This window comes from Haemorhous mexicanus, chromosome 28 (genome assembly GCF_027477595.1).
Source record: "Haemorhous mexicanus isolate bHaeMex1 chromosome 28, bHaeMex1.pri, whole genome shotgun sequence".
Taxonomy (NCBI): Eukaryota; Metazoa; Chordata; class Aves; order Passeriformes; family Fringillidae; genus Haemorhous; species Haemorhous mexicanus.
In genome coordinates this window covers 4,915,604-4,935,227 of record NC_082368.1, presented here as the reverse complement: position 1 = coordinate 4,935,227, position 19,624 = coordinate 4,915,604, and the positions used below count along the sequence as shown (strand labels likewise).

The window sequence follows — 19,624 nt, the reverse complement described above, 5'->3', positions numbered from 1 at the left end:
CCTGTCTTGTCCTGTGTTCCCAGGGGCCTGGGGAGGTGGCACTCGTGGTCACATCTGCCTCTTACTGCCCAGGCAGTGTGGAAAGAGCTTGTGTCCGTGCAGGATCAGGGAAATGTTCCTGGATACCTGTGTGTGAGCGAGGCTGGGGGTGAAGGGGAGGCAGGGAAGGGAAAGAGGCACCTCCCTTCTTTGGGGAGTGCTCAGAGGGGTCCTGCACACCCTGAGGACTCAGCAGAGGTGACCAGGGTGCAGACCCCTGACCCCCTGGTCACCCCAGAGGCCCCCTGGTAGCTCCTAAGTTTTTGGGAACCGAACCAGGATTTCAAATTCCGCGTCAGTGTTGCCCTGTGAGCTGCACAGCCCAGCTGGAACCTTCCACCAGCTTCAAATAGAGCCCAGATCACCCTCAAAAGGCATTCACCAGCTGGGGGATCCCCCAGGATTTGATCCACCCCTTTGCCCTGACGTGCCTCACGCTCTCCCCTCCACATCATGCTCTGTCCCTCAGTGGCACTGCCAGGGGCAGGATGGGGTCAGTGCTGGGCTGGCCCCAAAGGTCTGCCCTGGTCCCATCCCACTTCCAATCCCCTGGCTTTTAGCACAGTCCATGGAAATTAATGAGCCCAGCAAGCCCTGCCAGGCTGGAGACACAAACGCAGGAAAACCAGAGAAAGTGGATGAGTCTGGTTTTAATTATTATTTACCTCTTTCCTCCAGGCACACTTTGTACAGCTGTGCTCAGGAACCCCAATTTGTCTTTCAAATTCTACAGGAATTGGGCTTTTCAGAGCCCCCACACAGAGCAACATCCCTGACTGATCCCATCAGCTCTGCCAAGCACGTCCTGGCTGGGAGAAGCCAGACACAGCCATGGAAGCAGAGATAAGGATGAAAGAGGCAGAAAGATGGGGATGGGTAGTCCAGAGGAGGAAGAGGTGGCACGAATGGCCCCTGGTGTGTGTGGTGCTCCCCCTGCTCAGCACAGCCCTGCTGGGGCTCAGGGTGTGCACCCACAGCCAGGCAGCAGCTCCACAGTGCAGATCCTCGTGGTCACAGTGACACCTGATGTTGGGGACAGCCCTGGCTGAGTGACCACAGCATCCTGAGGTTGGACAAGTTCATTCTCCTTTCCACTGAACATCTTTTCAAAGGGCTCCTGGGTGGTCATGGCCTGGGACACGCAGCCACCACAGGGACTGTGCACACAGACCCTGGCAAGGCTCTCAGGGAGCTTTTGGGATTTACACCCAAAAACAGCCACCCCTGAGCAGCCCTGCTGAAAGGCTGTGATGCTGCAGGCTTGGGGCCCCTTCCCTGGCCCCTTCCTTCTTCAGAGGGCTCAGAAAATGAAAGCAGAGCCCTTGGTTCCACTTCCTGCCTCCGGCTGGCCTCACTTCCCATTCCCTCAGCTCCCAGGCTGCTGCCCAGCAGTGCCAGCAGCATTTTAACAATGCAGGAGGGAAGCATGGAACCCCCAGGTTTTTAAGGTTGGCTTTTCAGTTGGAAAGAGAACACTAAACCAGAGAAAGAATGATCTTTCCTTCCCTCCTCCTCCCTCTTTGGGAAGAACCTCCTCCAAGGGAAGGTAACGGGGAGCAGCCAAGTTCCTCCTTGGGCAAAGGCAGGAGCTGTGGGCTCAGACACACAGGGGGTGTCAGGGGGTTGGTTCTGCTTCCAGGAGACATTTCTGGGCTGAGACAAGTGCACCTGATGGGTCTCACCTGTGCTTGGTTCATGGGCAGGGTTTCTGCTGTATCAGCTGGTTCCCCCCTCTGATCTGTTCACATTTCACACTGACAAATATCCAGTGTTACATCCCAGGAAAAGGTGACTGGAGGCTGCTTGTGGTGAGGGCTGGGGAGGCCAGCTCCTCAAGGGACAGAGTGGCACCCCACCACTGATTAGGTGACAGTGACAATGAAGAGAGAAGCTGCATGAACAGGATAAAAACAGCCTTTCAGCAAGGAGAACAGATGAATTTTATAGCAGCACTGTTTTGGTTTGTTCCTAACACAGCAAGCTGAAAAAGAAAATCAAACCTGAAAGTATTTGGAGATGTGGTTACCCATTCTCCTGCCCTACTGAGGGACAGCAAAGCTTTTTCTCCCCAACTCACTGGTACAGTCAGTGCAAGACATCCAGATCACTTCAGCTGGGAAGCTCCATTTCTGGAAGGGAGCTCATGGTATCTTCCACTTGTCTGAAATACAGAGGCTTTCCTTCTCCAAATTTTAGCTTTTTAAAAGGACAGTCACCAAACCAGGCTTTCATATAAATGATAATTTTATTGTAAATAAAATGATACATTGGCCTGGCTTTGCACTGCAAGCCCCCGGTCGGTAAATAGAGACTACTGGGTCAAGGTCTTCTGCACAATCCAGGTTAAAGCCATTTCTCCCTGCTTTGCACCATTCATGGTGATAACAAAATCCTTTTCTTCCTTTTTCAACTGCTCCTGGCACACCTGTTCCCTCCTGGTCAGACCATGCTGGTAACTGGTGCCAATGGGAACTCTTTGGAGCAGCTTCCAGTCCTTTGGAATGTTATTCCAAATTAGGCAAAAAATCCACCCCAAAACCCCATCCAAATTGATGCAACCTAACTGCCACAGAATGGGCAAAGATGGGATTTTCTGGAGAACAAGCAAAAAACCTGGAATGCACAGAATCGTCACACCAAGACCAAAATGTGCCTGCTGTGTTCCCTAACTGCCTCAGGGACAGCCACATTCCCCCAAGTTCCTCTCCAGTGGGAATCTTGGACATTCTTCTGATTAGTTTTAACTGTTTCAGGACTCTGGGACTCTGATAAGAAATTCTTTGTAGAATATTCTCCATTTCTGCAGCACCTTCCACCAGGGACCCCAACAGTCAATATTCCCTAAATCTCCCTCCCTGGAAGGAACAGCAGGAAATCCAACATGACATTTGGAATTGACACAATAGCTTATTGTCAGCCTGGCACTCCTCCTCCACTCTTCTCTAAATGAGTTTATTCCCAGTTTTTTCCAAGTCTGCCAGGATAAAGAGGCCAGATATAATTCAATGCTGAGGTATAATTACATTTCAGTCCACTTGAAACTCTTTTGCTGCCAGGGCTGTTAAAAGGCCCTGGTATCAATGTCAGCCCCAAGTTATTCATCAGAGCAGTGGACTCAGGAATCCAGATCTTCCTTTTCCATAATCAAGAGGGCTGTGAGGAAACAAAGAGGCATTTTGGCTTGGCTCTACTCATTATAAACCATCAGCAAATTCTCTGCAAAACCAGCTGCTTTTTTTCCTTTTTAAATTCATAAAGGCGTCAAATTCATTTCCCCACCTCCCCCCACCCCATAACAGTCGATATATATAAAAATCACCAAATATGATCTTTTACGATATAAATTAAAAAAAAAACCAAATAAAATGAGGCATCACCGTTTACATGATGTAAAAAGAGCTAAAAAAGAGCGATATAAACTACATTCATAAAAGTGCATCTCCAAACATACAGGTAATGCTTTGGCTTGTTCCTGTGCCGAACGCGCCAGTCCGAGCTGGCCCCGTGTTCTCTGTCACTGTACAGGGGGTGCTGCTCCCATGCCAGGCTGGAATCATGCAGGGCTTGGCACAGAGCAGGCCCAGCCAGCCCAGGGAAGGGCTGGGAGCTCTGGGGACAGCACTGAGCCATCAGTCCTGGCTGCTCCTGCTCTGCTCTGGAAGCGCCTCCCGGGATGGGGGTGAGGTAAAAGCCACAGCAGCTCCTGAGGACTGAGGTGCTCTGACAGAAGTTCTGCCCTTTCCTCACGCCCTGCTCTCTCCCAGATCACAGCACGTGGGACAGCAAGAGAAAAACCGTGGGAGAAGGTCTGGGTTTGGTGAGGACAAGCCAAGGACAGAGGGATGCAGATGTCATGGTGCTCCTGGTTCCTGCAGGTGACGGGCAGGGGATGCAGACTCCAATCTTTGGTACATTTAGGATGCAAGACTTGAAGAGCTGGGGCTGATCCCCCTCCTTCTGTCATGCAGACTGCAGGGATGGTCCCACACTCCCAGCAGAGTGGTGGGAAAAGCTCCCCAGCTCCGAGCTGGAGTGTCACAGCCTCAGCTCCCCTTGTGACAACAGTGAAGTGCAGGCCAGAAGTCAGGCCAAGGGCCTGGACAATCTGCAGTCAAGTTCCTGGCTGGGAAAAGATCAGCTGAAGTGCTCTCACTAAAATTAAATAAATTATGGAACAAGGGCTTTCATAAAAGGGATCCCCTAAGTGCCCACAAGTGGGACAGTGCATCCTTGGGGTAGTGCAGGGAGCCTGGAAAGGAAACCAACACCAGTTTTTATTGGCTACACTTGGCTCTGGGTTTGGCACAGAAAAAACACTTCATATCGTTAAAGCTTTTCAGGACTTTTGGTTGGTTGGGGCTTTCAGGGTTCTTTTTTTTCCTCTTTTAATTCAACACAGTATTTTCCATGTGTTGAAGGAGCTTGGTTTCATTAAAACTTCCCTTATCCTGCTATTAGTATTCACTTAAAAACTTAATTTTACTCCATTAAGAAGCAATTTTCAAATTTTTATGGGGGAGAAGAGTGGAGGTGTGTGGAACCTTAATATGGTTTCCAACACAAGAGCAGAACACCTTCAGTGTTGCCCTATAAAGCAATATTTTAGTGAATTAACATTTGCTTTTCTTAGTTTCATTTATCACTCCATGAATCCCCAGCACTTAAAACCTGCTGGTCTCTCACCACTGAAATAAAGATTATTAGTGCCCAAATCAGCACCGAGGATTTGGGGCCATCAGGACCTCAGTCCTCTGACTTGTGCTATCTTCCAAGTGCACAATCACTTGGATATGCTTTGCTGCTACCTGCATGGGGATCTCCAGGTAATTTTAGATATTTGCTACCATTTAAAATGTTGTCTGAGGTTCCCTGTTTGACTGGAGTCCTACAAAAGCTTATTTCAGTTAGACCATAACATTTTGATGGAACTCTTGAATGATCACTTGCACACCTGTAATTCAAACAATGCACAGCAAAGGGCTGAGCTTGATTCCAGCTCCCTGTGCACAACACAAGTGTCCAGGTAATTCTCCCCAAGAAACCCTCCATTTTCCATTAGGCCACGTGCTCAAAGAAACTCTGAAGTAATTTCCTGGGCACCAGATGGACTATCTTTGGTTAAAAGGATGGCAAAAAGCTTCCAGCCAAAGAGACAGATGCAGGAGGAAGCTGAATTCCACAGAATTCCCTTCCAGAGGGGTTTTGTCTGGACCCAGCAGCCCCAGAGAGAGGAAGCAGGAGCACAAATTTGTTTGGTATGACACAAACTAAGTGACACTGTCCAAATGCTGGGACAGATCCAACCTAGCTCCAGATTTTCCAACGTTAGTGGGAGAGCCCTTCCCTCAGGCCCTGGAGTGATTGCATTCTGCTGAAACTTGTCTGATTATCCTGACATTTAGCTGGAAAGAACTCCCTCACCCCCAGCCCCAAATCCACGGGTTCATGATAAAATAACACTATTCACATCCTTTTGAATCAATATCTTCTGAACACCTTCAGATGCTGAATACTCAAGAAGAAAAATATACCATACTAAAGTGAACATGACACATGGCTTTTTGCTGGATTCAGGTACTGGAGACGCCTCTGGAGCCCCAGCAGGGGAAAACCAGGGACTCCCACAGCAGAGCTGCTCTGGAGGCTGGTGCATGTTTCTGTTGTGGACACAGTGGAGCTCTTCCAGCTCCCACTTGGCTTCAGGTTTCTCCTATGTTCAATCAGTGATGACACTTGTCAGATTCCCCTTCCTGCAGAAAGCAGCACGCAGCCAGCTGCAGGGTCACATCCAAAATCTGGGGCAAAAACGCAGCTCTGCTCGGACAGCTGTCAGCAGGGTGAACATCAGTCCAGCAAACGAAGGAATCAGGCACAAGAGCAGACCCTAAGTTCCTTGGCAGAACTTCCCAAAGGACTAGGCCTAGCTGAGTTGGCATTTTGAAGATGCAGCACCACAACGGGCAGTTGCAACTAGACGAGACAGGGCACGGAAAGCCCGGCAGGAGCTGCGAGCAAGGGAGGTAATTCAGTACTGGAGCTGTGCAAACTGGTGTCTGAGCAGCTCTTCAGCAGAGGGTCTGTGCCTGGCTTCCACAAAGATCTGCTTTAGGAAGTCCCGGCAATGTTCTGATATGTGGGAGGGGAGCTGGGGGTTGGTGGGCTGCGTGGCGATTTTGAAGATGGCTGCCATGGCTTCGTACTCTGCCCAGGGGGGCTTCTCTGTCAGCATTTCCACCACGGTGCAGCCCAGGCTCCTGGAAAGCAGAGAGAGAAAGAACCAAATGAGAATGCACTCAGTAATGCCCAGTGCTCAGGGAGAGCTCCCCAGCAGCCCACGGCGAGGTCCAGCTCTGGGAACGGCTCCTGGGGGAGTGCTGCTCAGAGCCAGAGCTGCCAACAGCTGCCTCTCCTGCTGCCAGGGAAGAGCCACCTGCCCTGCTCCCCTTTGCTCAAACTGTCCTCTCAGGAAACATTTGTGTTATCAGGGGACAAGAGGTGTCAGGGGGACGTCCCTGAAGGAACTGTTTGACCTCGCTGCTCCTCCAGGTGCTGCTGCTTCTGTTGTACCTCAAAGGCACCTGGAGAATCACTGAGTCACAGCACGGGCTGGGTTGGAAGGCACCTTCAGGACCATCCTGTTCCAACCCCCTGCCGTGGGCAGGGACACCTTCCACTAGACCAGGCTGCTCAGAGGCTCAACTTGCTGAGTTGCAAGGTAGAAGACAGACTTTTTAACACTCAGGCTTCAGTGAATCAGAACTTGTTGACCCCAGAAAGCCATTTCAGCAAAATCCCTTTTCAGTCACAGCCTCAAAATGCCCACGTTGGGAAAAAAATAACCCAATAATATCTCCAGTTCACAAGAAACCAAGCATCAGTAAAAAAAAGTAATTGAAGTGGTAACAGTTCCAAGCTGGGAAGGCAGTAAGTTAAATCCCTGTGTGACAGATGCATCATTACCTTAAGGAAAAATTCCTTGTAAAGTTAATGGGGCTCTGCAGGCTACTTCAGGGCAAGGATGTGATTCTGGGGACATGGCTGAGCCACCTTTCTGAGGCAACGTGACTCCAACACCTTCCCAGGGAAGATGGCTGCTGTAGCACTGCACTGATTGGGGTTCAGTCAAAAAGGATTAATTGCTTCCTCCAGGCCACAGATTAGGTAAAAGCCATTAGTGAGTTTTTAATATCCAATCCTGTGGTTTTATCACATCTTTACATTAAAAAGGCAAAACTGCCTCCTCTGCCTTAAAACTAAACCCTCTTTTGAGGTGAAATGCAAGGAAAAGGCATGTTGAGAGGCAGACTTGCATCAACTGCCAAGACAAGGAGGAAAGGAATTAAATGCAGTGAATATGCAAGAACTGATTTCTCGACGAGGTTTAAAATCCAACGTGAAAATTTTACAGTTTTCCAGCCATTTCAGGCTTACTAGAAGAGAGTACAGAAAATGCAAACCATGTGTGCTGAAGTGCTGGGGGTTTGCTCAAAAGCAAGCAGGGATATATTATTGTTTAGACTGATTTATACCGTTTAAGCAGATCCGGTTTCTTTAAGATATTCAGCAAACAGCAGGAATGTTTTTCATGTCAAGTCACTCCAGCAATAACAAATAGCTCACATATTCTGCTATTTAGGAAAAAGAAAACTGGAGAGGGGCCTGCAGCAGTGGCACAGAGCCAGGTGGATGGATTTGTTACGTTTCTGAGCCTCTGGGCCATGCACATCCAGCCTGGGACCAGCGCTGCACTGGAAAATTGTGACCCCCCCAAAATAATGATTGGGGTTGTAGGAACTGGAGTCTGGCCAATGGCAGCGACTCTGGGAATGGACCAATGTCAGCACCAAGAGGAAATCCACAACTGCACCAACCCAGGGGGAAGGGCACGTGCTCCACTCTCTCCCCAAGCATCCCAACTGGGAGAGTCTGCAGGATTTAACTCTTTGCAGACAAGACAAGTTTCAGCTGTTTCCACTTGCTGCTTGTACAGGAAACAGGTCCTGCTTTACTGTGGAGGCACAACCAGACCTTTTGTCCCCATTGTTTACTTAAGTTTTATAATCTCACCTTTTTAAGGCCCCCAAAATTACGTTTTGGCACAGCACCATTTTGCTCTTTTGATAAAGGCTGCTCCTTGGCTATGCCAATAATAGCACAGCTACAGTTTCCATTCATGCAGATCAGCTCTGATCTGACCTGGATCTTTTCTGTTATTCCAGGTTTGAGCATCTTTCCTTTAAGGCTAAAATTCTATTAATCTGCAGTACATTTTAAGCATAACTCTCATTTTATATCTAAATGAATGGGCTTTCCCTAGACAGCCTTCAGTTGCTCTTCTAAGGTATATCACAATCACAGAGTCTCCTGTGTTGGATGGGACCCACAAGGATCATCATCCCAGTTCCTGGCCCTGCTTAGGACACCCAAGAATTCCACCAAGTGCCTGAGAGCACGAGAAGGATGAAAACATTGCACCAGCCAGAAAGCAAATAACCAGCTATCAATTTGAGCAAGGAATGAGTGGAAACTGCTCCTGAAAAACGAAATGACTCGCTGGGTGTTACCACTGCAAAGCACAGCCCGAGGAAGATTACGTCTTGAATTCAACCCAGTGGCTTCAATTTTCTTTAAACTTTTCACCCAGCCAAGGTGTGAATCTGGATGCTCAGAGGGCAGAGGGTGTTATCTGTGCAGTGATGTGAGAGGCTCACCACACGTCTGCCTTCCTGCCGTAGCCCTCGCCGCTGATCACCTCCGGGCTCATCCAGTACGGGGTGCCCGTGACGGAGCGGATGCCTGTCCCCGACATGCAGATTGTCTGCAGCCTTTTGCTGGCCCCAAAGTCCCCAAGCTTCACGTTCCCAGCAGAGTCACGGAGAATATTGGCACCTGGACAGAAGGAAAAAAAAAAAAAACCCAAGACAGCTGTTTTCATGAGATCCAGCTGTTGGATCTGCAGCCGACAGAACGATATCCAAGCCCAAATACCCGTGCTCATGGTATGGCTCTCTCCCCGTTAAGCCTCAGGTGACCTGCTAAACATCATTTCTTTAATTCAGGTTGTAGACAAGCCAATTGCTAATGGCTGTAAATGGGAAAAACTTCGGGGAAAAACACAAGGAAGTGAAGGGGGGAGGGAAATGAGAGCTGAGTCAGCACCAGCATTGTTACAGTGCCTGTAAACAGTTCAACCAGCCTAGCAGGGCCCCCAGGCCAAGGGCTGAGGGAGAACAGAGCTGTGTAGAGAAGGATTTTATTGGGATGCTGCTTTGGTGAGTGCAAGCATTGCTTTCTGGTCAGCTGGCTAACAGATGTAGCTAATTAAACCACTTTGAACTCCTACAATAAACAAGTCAATCTCCACTTGGTCCTGAACACGAAGCACCAGGGAAAAAGCAAACTTTAGAGCTTAGCTTTTATGTGGACACAAACTGAGGCTTAGACACCAAAACCCATTCTTCCTCCAAAACTGCAACGAGATCAAGAACCCCACTGTTACCATCATCTGGTACGTGCCCACATGACACCCCTGTGCTCTCCAAGTGAGAGCACTCGTGCTGGAGAGCTCTCTTGCCCTGGGCCTGCTCTCACCCTTGATGTCCCTGTGCACGATCATGTTGCTGTGGAGGTACGAGACGCCCTCGAGGATCTGCCGCGTGTACTTGCGGGTGACGTTCTCCGTCAGGGCCCCGTACGCCTTCAGCTGGTCCTTCACTGACCCCTGCCACAAAGCAAAGGCAAAGAATTGGCAAAGGGGTGACAAAGCACGGACTTCACAGCGTCCATTCAACTCCCAAAAGCTCTGGGTGTTACACACCAATGAACTCTGCCCTCTGCTAAAGCCTTTCTAGGAGCATCTTGCCCTAGAAGCTCTTTTTAAGAACAGCAAGGACAGGCTTCATGGCAAAAACAGCCTAAGGAGGTTCTGTCTGCTGGTACAACTTGTTGTGAAGACAAGCAATAAAACAGCTCAGCAGACTTATCTGGGTCAAAAGCCTCGCTTTTTGGAGAGTCAGTTTTAGCCTTGCTGTACCATGACTCTGGTAATTCAGTTACCAGGACTTACATGTTGGCCCAAGTCCTTTGGGGTACTTTGGTAGAACAAATTTAGATTGAAGAAAATAACTGGCTTTAAAGCCTGTTACAGAGAATGCATTTCAAGTAGAAGACACTGAAGGAAAAAAACCAAAGAGGTTTTTTGGGCATAAATAAAATGACAGTGGTGGCATTATGAGCCTGAGAAGGCACAGCCCTAAGAGGGTCTGAGGCAGATGACACAGTTAGGGGGGATCACAGCAACTAATAAACCAGCTAAGAAACCCAGCCACCTCCCTTTGTGATCCCTTGTGCTGCTCCTACCCCTGGCATGTACTCCATGAAGATGGTCAAGGTCTTCTCTGCTCGATCCCTTAAGCAGCCATAATACTGCACAATACGGTCGTGCTGGAGATTCTTCAGCAGCTGAATTTCACACTCCAGAGCACTCACCTCCTGTGGATGGTGAAGGAGAAAATAAGATTGCAGCCCCAGGAAATAAATAATAAATATAAAAAGTAATAAATTTGTCATGTCACTGGTAGGATGAGACCACTACCACACTGACATCACTTCATCTAATTCTTGGAAAAGACAAATATTACCAGGGCTTCCCATTCATTTTTACTGCATTATCTGCAGGTAAGTGTTGGTGTGGAAGCTTTGATAGAACACAGGCTGTATCATACACTGATTTAGTACCAGAAAAACTTTGTTTCTTGCCTTGATTTCTGTCATCTGCATGGCTTTATCCTGGGTAGCTGAAAGGATTCTCCACCCACAACACAGGTATAACCTCACTTCTCTCACTAAACTGTGGCAGGGAGTGTAATTATGGAGCAGCTCTGAATACAGTTACAGAACTGGAACTTCAACCCACTGGAGAGCAAAACAACAGGTGCTGGGAGCTGCTAAGTTTCTGTCACCCAGTCCTGTTCTGATCACAATGATGATTTACTGGAATCAAGCCCTACAAACAGCTTCCTCTCCTATTTACTTCAAAGAATCTGCAGCTCTGCATATGAAACTGATCCTTTGCTTTGCTCTTGCCACAGACAACAGGGTAGCACAGTGCAAAGATGCTATCCAACATTGGATTCCATCCAATTTCAGATGGAATCACAAATGTCTGCTGCTCAGAAGAAGTATCAGGCTCTTGCTGAATCCAGGGATTGAACAGGAGGAACATCAAAGGTACTGAAGCATGAGGATTTACAGAAAAAGGAATGTTTTCTCCCCAAATCAGTCCCATTTTTACCTTTCCAGCCCTGCCATGGGAAGGTATCAGGTTCAGCTCTCTCACTCTGGGAGAGGATGCAGAACCTTAGAACAAGAACCTGGGTGTTGTAGGCACACATGGAACCAGTGGAAGCTGCTTAATCAGACCAAATAATAGGATAAGGTTTGGAGTTTCTGTGCCTTCAAAATATATTTCAGCCTGTTCCTCCTTGGCTCAGAGTTACTGTCTGATTTACAACACAGACACAGTAGAACTTCCCAATTTAGGACATATCTTGGCACCAATATCCCATATAAAATCAGAATAATTAAATCTTCATGGATCAGTTATTCTAGCTCAAAGTGAATTTGTTCAATATTGGGAAACTGGTACACTGTTAAAACAATAGCAAAGAGCCCAAAAACCATTCCAGCTGCATCCCCTGTGCAGGAAGTTGAGTGCTAAAGGTGCCTGTCCCATCTCCAGTCTCCAGTGTTGTCACATCAGTGTTCTTGATTAATTTACACCCCACAGCTCCATTTGTTTTTAAGGACACAGAGAACTCAGAAGTGAAAATTGGTAATTAATGCACTTGGTAATTAATACAGGGTGCACCATATAAACCCAGAAGTGGGTTTTGCATGTGCAAGCAGCTTTTTTTTTGGTTCAAGAAAGAAAAAAAAAAAAAAAGCCAAAAAAACCCCCTACTCTCGCTGGATTTAGTTTCATTCACATCCATGTCTAACCAGGAACACAGGGCAGTCTAGTATTCCTCAAGCAACCTGGCAAAAACCCAAAAAGCTGAGAAAGGAGAGCCAAGAATGAAGCAAGAAAATGGATTTTAGTTTCAAGCTGAAGTTACTAACACAGAAAAGCAATTTTTAAATGACTCCCATTCTTCTCCACACGACTCGAAACCTTAGGACGAACTAAACAAGATGCCAGCTTTCAAGGACAGACAGAGAGAGACATTGTACAGGATCTTAGAGGGTTTTAGGAGCTGAGATGAGAATTACCTTGCTTGTTTCAGGGCTCTCTGGATCAAACTGGACCTGCTTGGCTGCCAGCTCTCTGCCCGTGTCCACGTCGTAGCAGAGGTAGACGCGGCCGAAGGCGCCCTGGCCCAGCAGCTTCCCCCGGCGCCAGTTCATCGGAGCACTCGGAGCTAGAAGAGAGCAGCAATCATTTCTCCTTTCATGGCACTCTCTACAAACAAAACTGGGCTTTTCCAGGACCAATCTCCATCATACTGGGACTGAAGAGGTATTCTGTAGTTGAATAAACATGAGGTGTTCTCCCAGAGTAAGGGGTCAGTGGCAGAGCTCTGAACAGAATCCAACTGTCCAGGCTAAGGATCTGCTGACTGATGTCCCATTAATGTGACACCACAAAACATTTTGCAAATGTGTTTTACAGACTAGTTATTCAATGGGGTTGGTGAAACTTCATTCCACCAGGTAGATTCTACAAAATCATTACTTTAAGAGATGGTGCAGCAACTAAAGAGCAGCTTCCAAGCCTTGATCTGAAGTTATCACATGCATCAGATGGAGAAGAGCTGGATCAGCCTTGCTAAATCAATCCCAGCCAGCTGGGAATGACTTAAGCTTCTGGGACAACTTGAAGGACATTATTCTGAGTTTCTTTGCCCAGCTAGTTTGGGGTTAACCTCTGTGGGAAGGATTTTACTGCAAGGCTCTCTCTAACCATAAAGATTAGAAGTCATAATTACCTACTAGACATGGATAAAGTAGGGACTGTGTTAGCACAGAGTGGGTATCTTCTTCACCTGCTGAACAGCTAGACTTAATAAAAATACCCACAAGACCCAGGTAAAGCAGCATCTCCAACACCCCAGCAGGAAGTTCCATCCTCAGGGCACTGGGAGCCCTCACATTCACAAGCAGCAGTCTCCTGACCCAGAGATTAATACCTGAGCCCAGTTTTTCAGACTGCCCTTAATCCCAAAGCATATTACTCAAAGACAAGTGCTTTAGCTCCAACTTTGAAAGCAACACTACCAGACTCCTGCATTTCAATGGATCCAATTATGTTGGATCTAACAAGAAACTCTAAAAACAAAGACAAGAACCAGCCATCTGAGCAGTGTGAAAATACAGAAGAGCTGAGAGATTTGCTTTGACATGTCTAATTTAATCAGATTTACTGGCACTCAGTATTTTAGTGTGTTCCTTACTCTGCTCCAAGCTTACTCTTCATTTTGATCCTTAAATTACTGTATGGGATATACAAAGTTCTTCAATAATGACTTATGCTCCACTTAGTTTTTATTTTTATAATAGAAAGCTGCTCAACAAAACAGCTCAAGGATGCCATGAATACAGGAGTAAATCCTTCTACTAAGGAGCAAGTGAAATACATACAGCACTCAACTAACAGAGTAACTGTAACCCAAAAGCCTGATTGAAAATGTTAACATAGCAAGAAAATAAACAACATGTCTGCTGTCACTGACATGTTTTATGAAAAATCCTTTCTTTAGGATTTTTCTTCTCAAGAAGCTGAGAAGCCTCAAGAACAAACTGTAAACAATGGTTATCTGCTGCTGTGGAATGCAGCAGGTGGATCTGGGATTGGTCTCATGAGGTTGTTTCTAATCAATGGCCAATCCCAGTCCAGCTGTCCAGACAGTCTTGGTCAGTGACCAACCTTTGTTATTAATTCCTTTTCTATTCTTAGCCAGTCTTCTGATGAAATCCTTTCTTCGATTCTTTTAGTATAGTTTTTAATATAATATATATAATAAAATAATAAATCAGCTTTCTGAAACATGGAGTCAAAATTCTCGTCTCTTCCCTCATCCTGGGACCCCTATGAACATCACAGTCTGCCTGTTTTAAGAACCCTGTAGAACACCTAGATCAAGCAGATTTTACTTCTTAGCTGAATTTGCAACACTTTCTAAAGGAAAGGCCAGCTCCCAGAAGAAACCTGAGAAGAAAAACCCTTGTCCTGCAGGTGTGACAAACAAGTCTCAAAGCACAGCCCGGGAAGGAGGTGGATGGAATGGCTCGGGTCTGGAGCTCCCCTGGAGCCCTCCCTGTGCCCAGCCCTGTGGCACCCCCCAGGAGCCCAGCCTACACTTGGTGGCAATGTTCCTCTCCTGCACTCCCAGGGCGTTCTCGCTGTCGGCGCTGCGCAGGCGGCCCCGCGGCTCCAGGTACTGCAGGGCCAGCCCCAGGTTCTCGCCGTTGGTGCTCAGCGAGCGGCTGGAAGGCACCAGGGTGAAGAGATTCCCTTGGTGACGTCGGATCCGGGGAAACGTCCTGCGGCCTGGGGAGAAGGAACAGCTTTAAATAAATGCTTGCAAGTGGGAGGTAATGGCTGGGGGCTGAGCAGCGGGGAGAAGGGAGAGAAATCCCGTGTTCTGCTCTGTGCCCGTGGAGCGGAATCTGCTGCCAAACAGACGAGATGCAAAAATATAACAGCTCAGGGCTGGTGCTGCCTGAGTTCAGTACAGCCCTGGATCCTTCCCAAAGCAGAAGGCAGAGAACACTTTGTAATGCCCTCAGTGCTATAAGATCTAAACTTACCTTCCAAAGGAAAAATCTGGTTTACAGGCTCTGAGCACAAGCTCTGAGTTTTGTTAACAACTACATACAAAATGACTTTCTAGATAATGTGCCTGGACTTGCAAATAAAAACCACAAAGCAAGATTATGCCAACTTGCACCTCGTGAAATTTTGAGAGATTATTTTGCATAAAGCCATCTGACTGAGCAGAGATGTAATTCTTTAAGTCCCTGCTATATTTAAAAGACCCAGAAGCAAGTCTGCAATGCAAATTAGCAAAGTATAATGAATCTCTGTGGTAGGAAAGAAATTATATAGGGCCAAGTCTAACAACTACATCCACAATCCCCTACTCAGCCTGGATAACACCAGAAAGGACAAAGAATTACAAAGTAAACAAAGAATTACAAACAACAACCTTTGGTCTCCATGAAAAAGTGGCATCATGCAGCATCAACCTCAGCACCAACTGCAAGGATCAGGGCACTTCCAGGCTCTCCAAATAGGAGTTACCCTCGTGTAGAGGCTGCCACTGCCTCACCTTTTTTTGCCAGCCTGGAATGGGAGGTGTGAGACCAACTGTGAGACCAACTCACCCTCGTTGTAGTCCTTGTGCTGCATGGAGACGTTGTAGCGCCGAGGGTAGGTGCCACCTTTGCCTGCCTTGTCATAGATCTGATTCTCACGGTCTGCCAGGAGAAGCAAAGACAAAAGTGAGGCTCCTTCAAAAAACATAACTTCTAATAACAGAATTTTCCTGTAACAGCAGGTTTTTAGGAAGGGGCAATAAATAACTTCATAGCTTTTCCATCATCGTGTCCCCACTTCTTCTATTTATACAATCCCAGCAAGCAGGGAGGGCAGCAAGCCAAGAGCAGAAAGTGTCTGGGTCAAATAACCTTTGTGGCAAAGACATACCTGAGAACTCCTGTCTATTGTCAGGAAAGCTCTGTGCCCTTGACATCCTTGACTTCCGAAAAGAAGGACTAACAGAGAAAGAAGGCAAGAGTAAGTTTTGCTGTTGTTTGGGGTATTTTTTTTTTTGCTGTTTTATTTTCTAAATGAACAAGTAGAGCCTTGTCTAAAAGAGGTTTAAATACCCTGCAGCCAGATGTTCTTAGAGGGGTGGCTCCACACAGGCTGCTTGCTTCAGAACTTTGTATTTTTAACTTAAAGCTATTGAAGCACCAGTTTGCTGGTCTGTGGTTGTGCCAGAAAACAACACAGCCTTAAGACATAGTTAATGCTCTTTAATGCTCTTGTTTCCCTCCAAGAAAATGTATGAGATAGAAAACAGGATTTTATGTAGGTACAACTGGCATTTCCACCTGAGCACACACATTCTCACCAGTTTGTACATTTGTACCTGGCTGCTCACCTGTCCAAGGACTGGCAGCTTCCTGACACCGAGTTCTCAGCACTGCTCAGAGGGTCCAGCATCTGCAACACAGAAGAAACCACACAGCAACATGAGTGCAGTCCAGGAGAGGCTGTGACAGAGGAGCAGAGCCCATGACTGCTTGCCTGCAGGATGTCCAGCTGAAGAAAGGGGTCTAAGCCGATTTAAATGTATAATTTTCCTTTATCTCCCATAGAAATTAGGTTCATATAAAATTTGAGGCACTGCTTTAGTTGTTAAAGAACTCTGCTGTGAACAATGCAAGCTTTAGCAGCCTTGTGCTGCATTTTGATCCCAGCTGGCTTCAGGAGCAGTATCTGCTGGTGCTGCTGCCTCCACCTGCAAGTCGCCCTTTGGCCTCACTTCCCACTTTTCTGAATGGAGAGCAGAGTTTCAAAAGCAAGAGGGTCACCCAAACCTGGTAATAGGAAACCTTGTCACATGTGTGACAGCACCAAAACTGCTCAGTCAGAGGTGGAGGGGCCATGCCCAGAACAGGGAACTGCTTCTGGCAGCCCAACAAAGGCTTTGAACTCACACAGCTACAATGTGAAGCTGTTTAAATGCACAAAGCAGCACTTTTATAAACCCAGAATGGTTTGAGTTGGAAAGGACTTTAAGGATCATCCAATTCCACTTCCTGCCATGGGCAGGAACACCTTCCACTAGATCAGGTTGCTCTGAGGAGACTCCCAGGGATGGAGCAGCCACAACTTTCCGGACAACGCGTGCCTCACCACTTAGAGGTGTTGATGCAACCACAACCAGTGAATATTTGGGAAAGGAAAGGAGGGCCCAGCTGGGCAGAAGCCCTTGGCAGGTGGGTACTCACGCACTGCTCGCTGGTCTCGGGGATGAACTCGCCCTCGCTGTGGATGCTGGTGTAGGAGCCCTGGCGGGCGATGCGCTGCTGCCGCTCGGGGACGTAGCCGGGCGGGGGCGAGCTGCGGCCCGTGTTCTGGGAGCCTGTGACAGGGACACACTCACACTGCTGCTGGGGACACTGCTGCAGCAGCCAGCCCCACCACAGCACACCTCTATCCCCCCACAGTAACTGCAGAGCGAACCCCAGAGTGCAGACAGACATGGGACCAAACTGTCTGGTGTGCATCACCCTCACTGCCTCCACACCAAACCTCCATCCCCTACAGTAACTGCAGAGTGAACCCCAGAGTGCAGACAGACATGGGACCAAACTGTCTGATGTGCATCACCCCACTGCCTCCACACCATCCCCCAAGTAACTGCAGAGTGAACCCCACAGTGCAGACAGACATGGGATCAGGGAAACCAAACTGATGTGCACTGTCCCCACTGCCTCCCCACCAAACCTCCATCCCCACAGTAACTTCAGAGACAGACATGGGACCAGAGAAACCAAACTGTCTGGTGTGCATCACCCTCACTGCCTCCACACCAAACCTCCATCCCCACAGTAACTTCAGAGACAGACATGGGACCAGGGAAACCAAACTGATGTGCACCATGCCACTACCTCCACACCAAACCTCCATCCCCCAAGTAACTGCAGAGTGAACCCCAGAGTGCAGACAGACATGGGACCAGGGAAACCAAACTGATGTGCACTGTCCCCACTGCCTCCCCACCAAACCTCCATCCCCACAGTAACTTCAGAGACAGACATGGGACCAGAGAAACCAAACTGTCTGGTGTGCATCACCCTCACTGCCTCCACACCAAACCTCCATCCCCCACAGTAACTGCAGAGTGAACCCCACAGTCTGGACAGACATGGGACCAGGGAAACCAAAGTGTCTGATGTGCACCTGTGCTGATGTCTTAGATGCTAGGTGATTATTGCTGAAGCTCCTGACAAAGCAGTCACCTATTTCTAACCTCTTTTGCTCAACCTTCTGAGCATAATTCCAGTTTAATCATCTGTTAGTGGCACTACCTAAAGAGTTTCTCTTGTGCTACTGAGAGAAACTTCACTCTTAGGGTTTATTTTTTCCTTGCGGATCTCAAAGAAGATGAAACTTTAGATACAGGAATTAAAAAAAACCCCTTTTTGCAGTGACCTATCCACCTGCAGCTGCCACCAATTCCCACTGTGAGCTGCAGGAACTGCTGTGGTCCAGGCCAATCTGCCTGAGGTCACACATGAAGCCAGAGGCAGCAGGTGGAGATCAGCTCTCAAGCTGTGCCCCTTACAACACTGTCTTTAATTAACTGTGTGTACTCAGGTGCTAGGAAAGATGGGTAAAGATCAGCAAATATTCTCCCAAGGAAAATATTTTCTATAGAAGTTGTAATAAAGAGCAAAGGCAAGGAGCTGGGAGAAGTGGACTGAAAAGCAGAGCACACACCTTTCAGGGGGCTGCAGAAGGAAAATGAACAATGCTGGCCTGGCTTAGAGTGCAAGGGGGGTGAACTACATGAAAAAAAAGGGATTAATAAAATCATAGGATCATTAAGGTTGAAGAAAACCTCCAAGATCACGAAGCCAAGATTGCCAAGCCCACAATGTATTGCTCAGAGCTACCACCTGATGTCCCAAGCAGCTCCCAGGGCTGATGAGCCCTTGGGAGGGGTGGGATAACCCTGGGAGTGCATGGGCTGCCCCTGCCCTGGGAGCACTTTCACTCCTTCCGACAGATGCCACAGGCAGAGCGAGCCCAGGGCTGCTGGCACCAGCCCAGCTGCTGCTGTGGAAAGGCCCCATCCCTGGGCAGGAAAAGGAAGTCGGCACTAAATCCATGTATATCAAAGGAAGTGAGTGGAAAAAACACAAGCCCTGCCAGAATGCTTAGTAACTTTTTTTTTTTTTTCCCTTCTAAATAAAAGTTATCTTTACTTGCAAAGCTCTGAACTGGTGACAAGGGGCTTGGGATGTTTGGAGCTCAGGAACCACACAGGTCCCTCTCCTGCCTGCAAAAAGCTTTAGTTGAACACTGCTGAGGACTTTATTGCATGACAGGGCAGGAGTTGGAGAGTCTCTCTGCCTGAAACACCAGCAAACAGGGCACATTTCAAACCAAAGACAGGAAAAGAGAAGGAAGAAGAAATTGATGCAAGACCAAGCTCTTGCCAAATTACCAGGAGACCTCTGACACAACTGGAGCTCTTCTGGACCTCTCACAAAGTAACAGCCTGGTACTGACACGTTCAGAAAATAAAAGCAAAGGTTTCTTGACTGATGAATGACAAGTTATCCAGACAGCATCCATAAGCTGGGATAGGAGGAGAGTGTGTAACTGGGGTACAGAATGGGCCCCTTATCACTGCACAACTCACCCATGACAGACACTTGCTACAGTCTGTTGGCTTTGGCACCAATATCTGGATACTCCAGAATGTCAGTAAAGAAAAAGATGTATATAGATATTTTTTAAATGAAAAGAATTTGGCATTTAATTTGTCTGTTATAGAAGAAACCT

At 47.7% G+C, this 19,624-nt stretch overlaps 1 protein-coding gene across 1 annotated transcript in view; it reads right to left on the bottom strand.

The window, feature by feature from the left end:
• Positions 1-2,265: 2,265 nt before the first annotated feature.
• The window catches only part of MAP3K3 (mitogen-activated protein kinase kinase kinase 3), a 32,279-nt gene continuing 14,920 nt past the window's right edge, over positions 2,266-19,624 (bottom strand). The window contains exons 8-17 of the mRNA XM_059869560.1: positions 17,059-17,192; positions 16,206-16,267; positions 15,746-15,813; positions 15,424-15,516; positions 14,396-14,587; positions 12,310-12,458; positions 10,399-10,530; positions 9,631-9,760; positions 8,751-8,928; positions 2,266-6,293 (exon numbers count right to left, since the gene is read on the bottom strand). Coding sequence (XP_059725543.1) covers positions 6,065-6,293; positions 8,751-8,928; positions 9,631-9,760; positions 10,399-10,530; positions 12,310-12,458; positions 14,396-14,587; positions 15,424-15,516; positions 15,746-15,813; positions 16,206-16,267; positions 17,059-17,192 — 1,367 coding nt within the window. The 3' untranslated portion in view covers positions 2,266-6,064. The remainder of the gene's footprint in view (positions 6,294-8,750; positions 8,929-9,630; positions 9,761-10,398; positions 10,531-12,309; positions 12,459-14,395; positions 14,588-15,423; positions 15,517-15,745; positions 15,814-16,205; positions 16,268-17,058; positions 17,193-19,624) is intronic.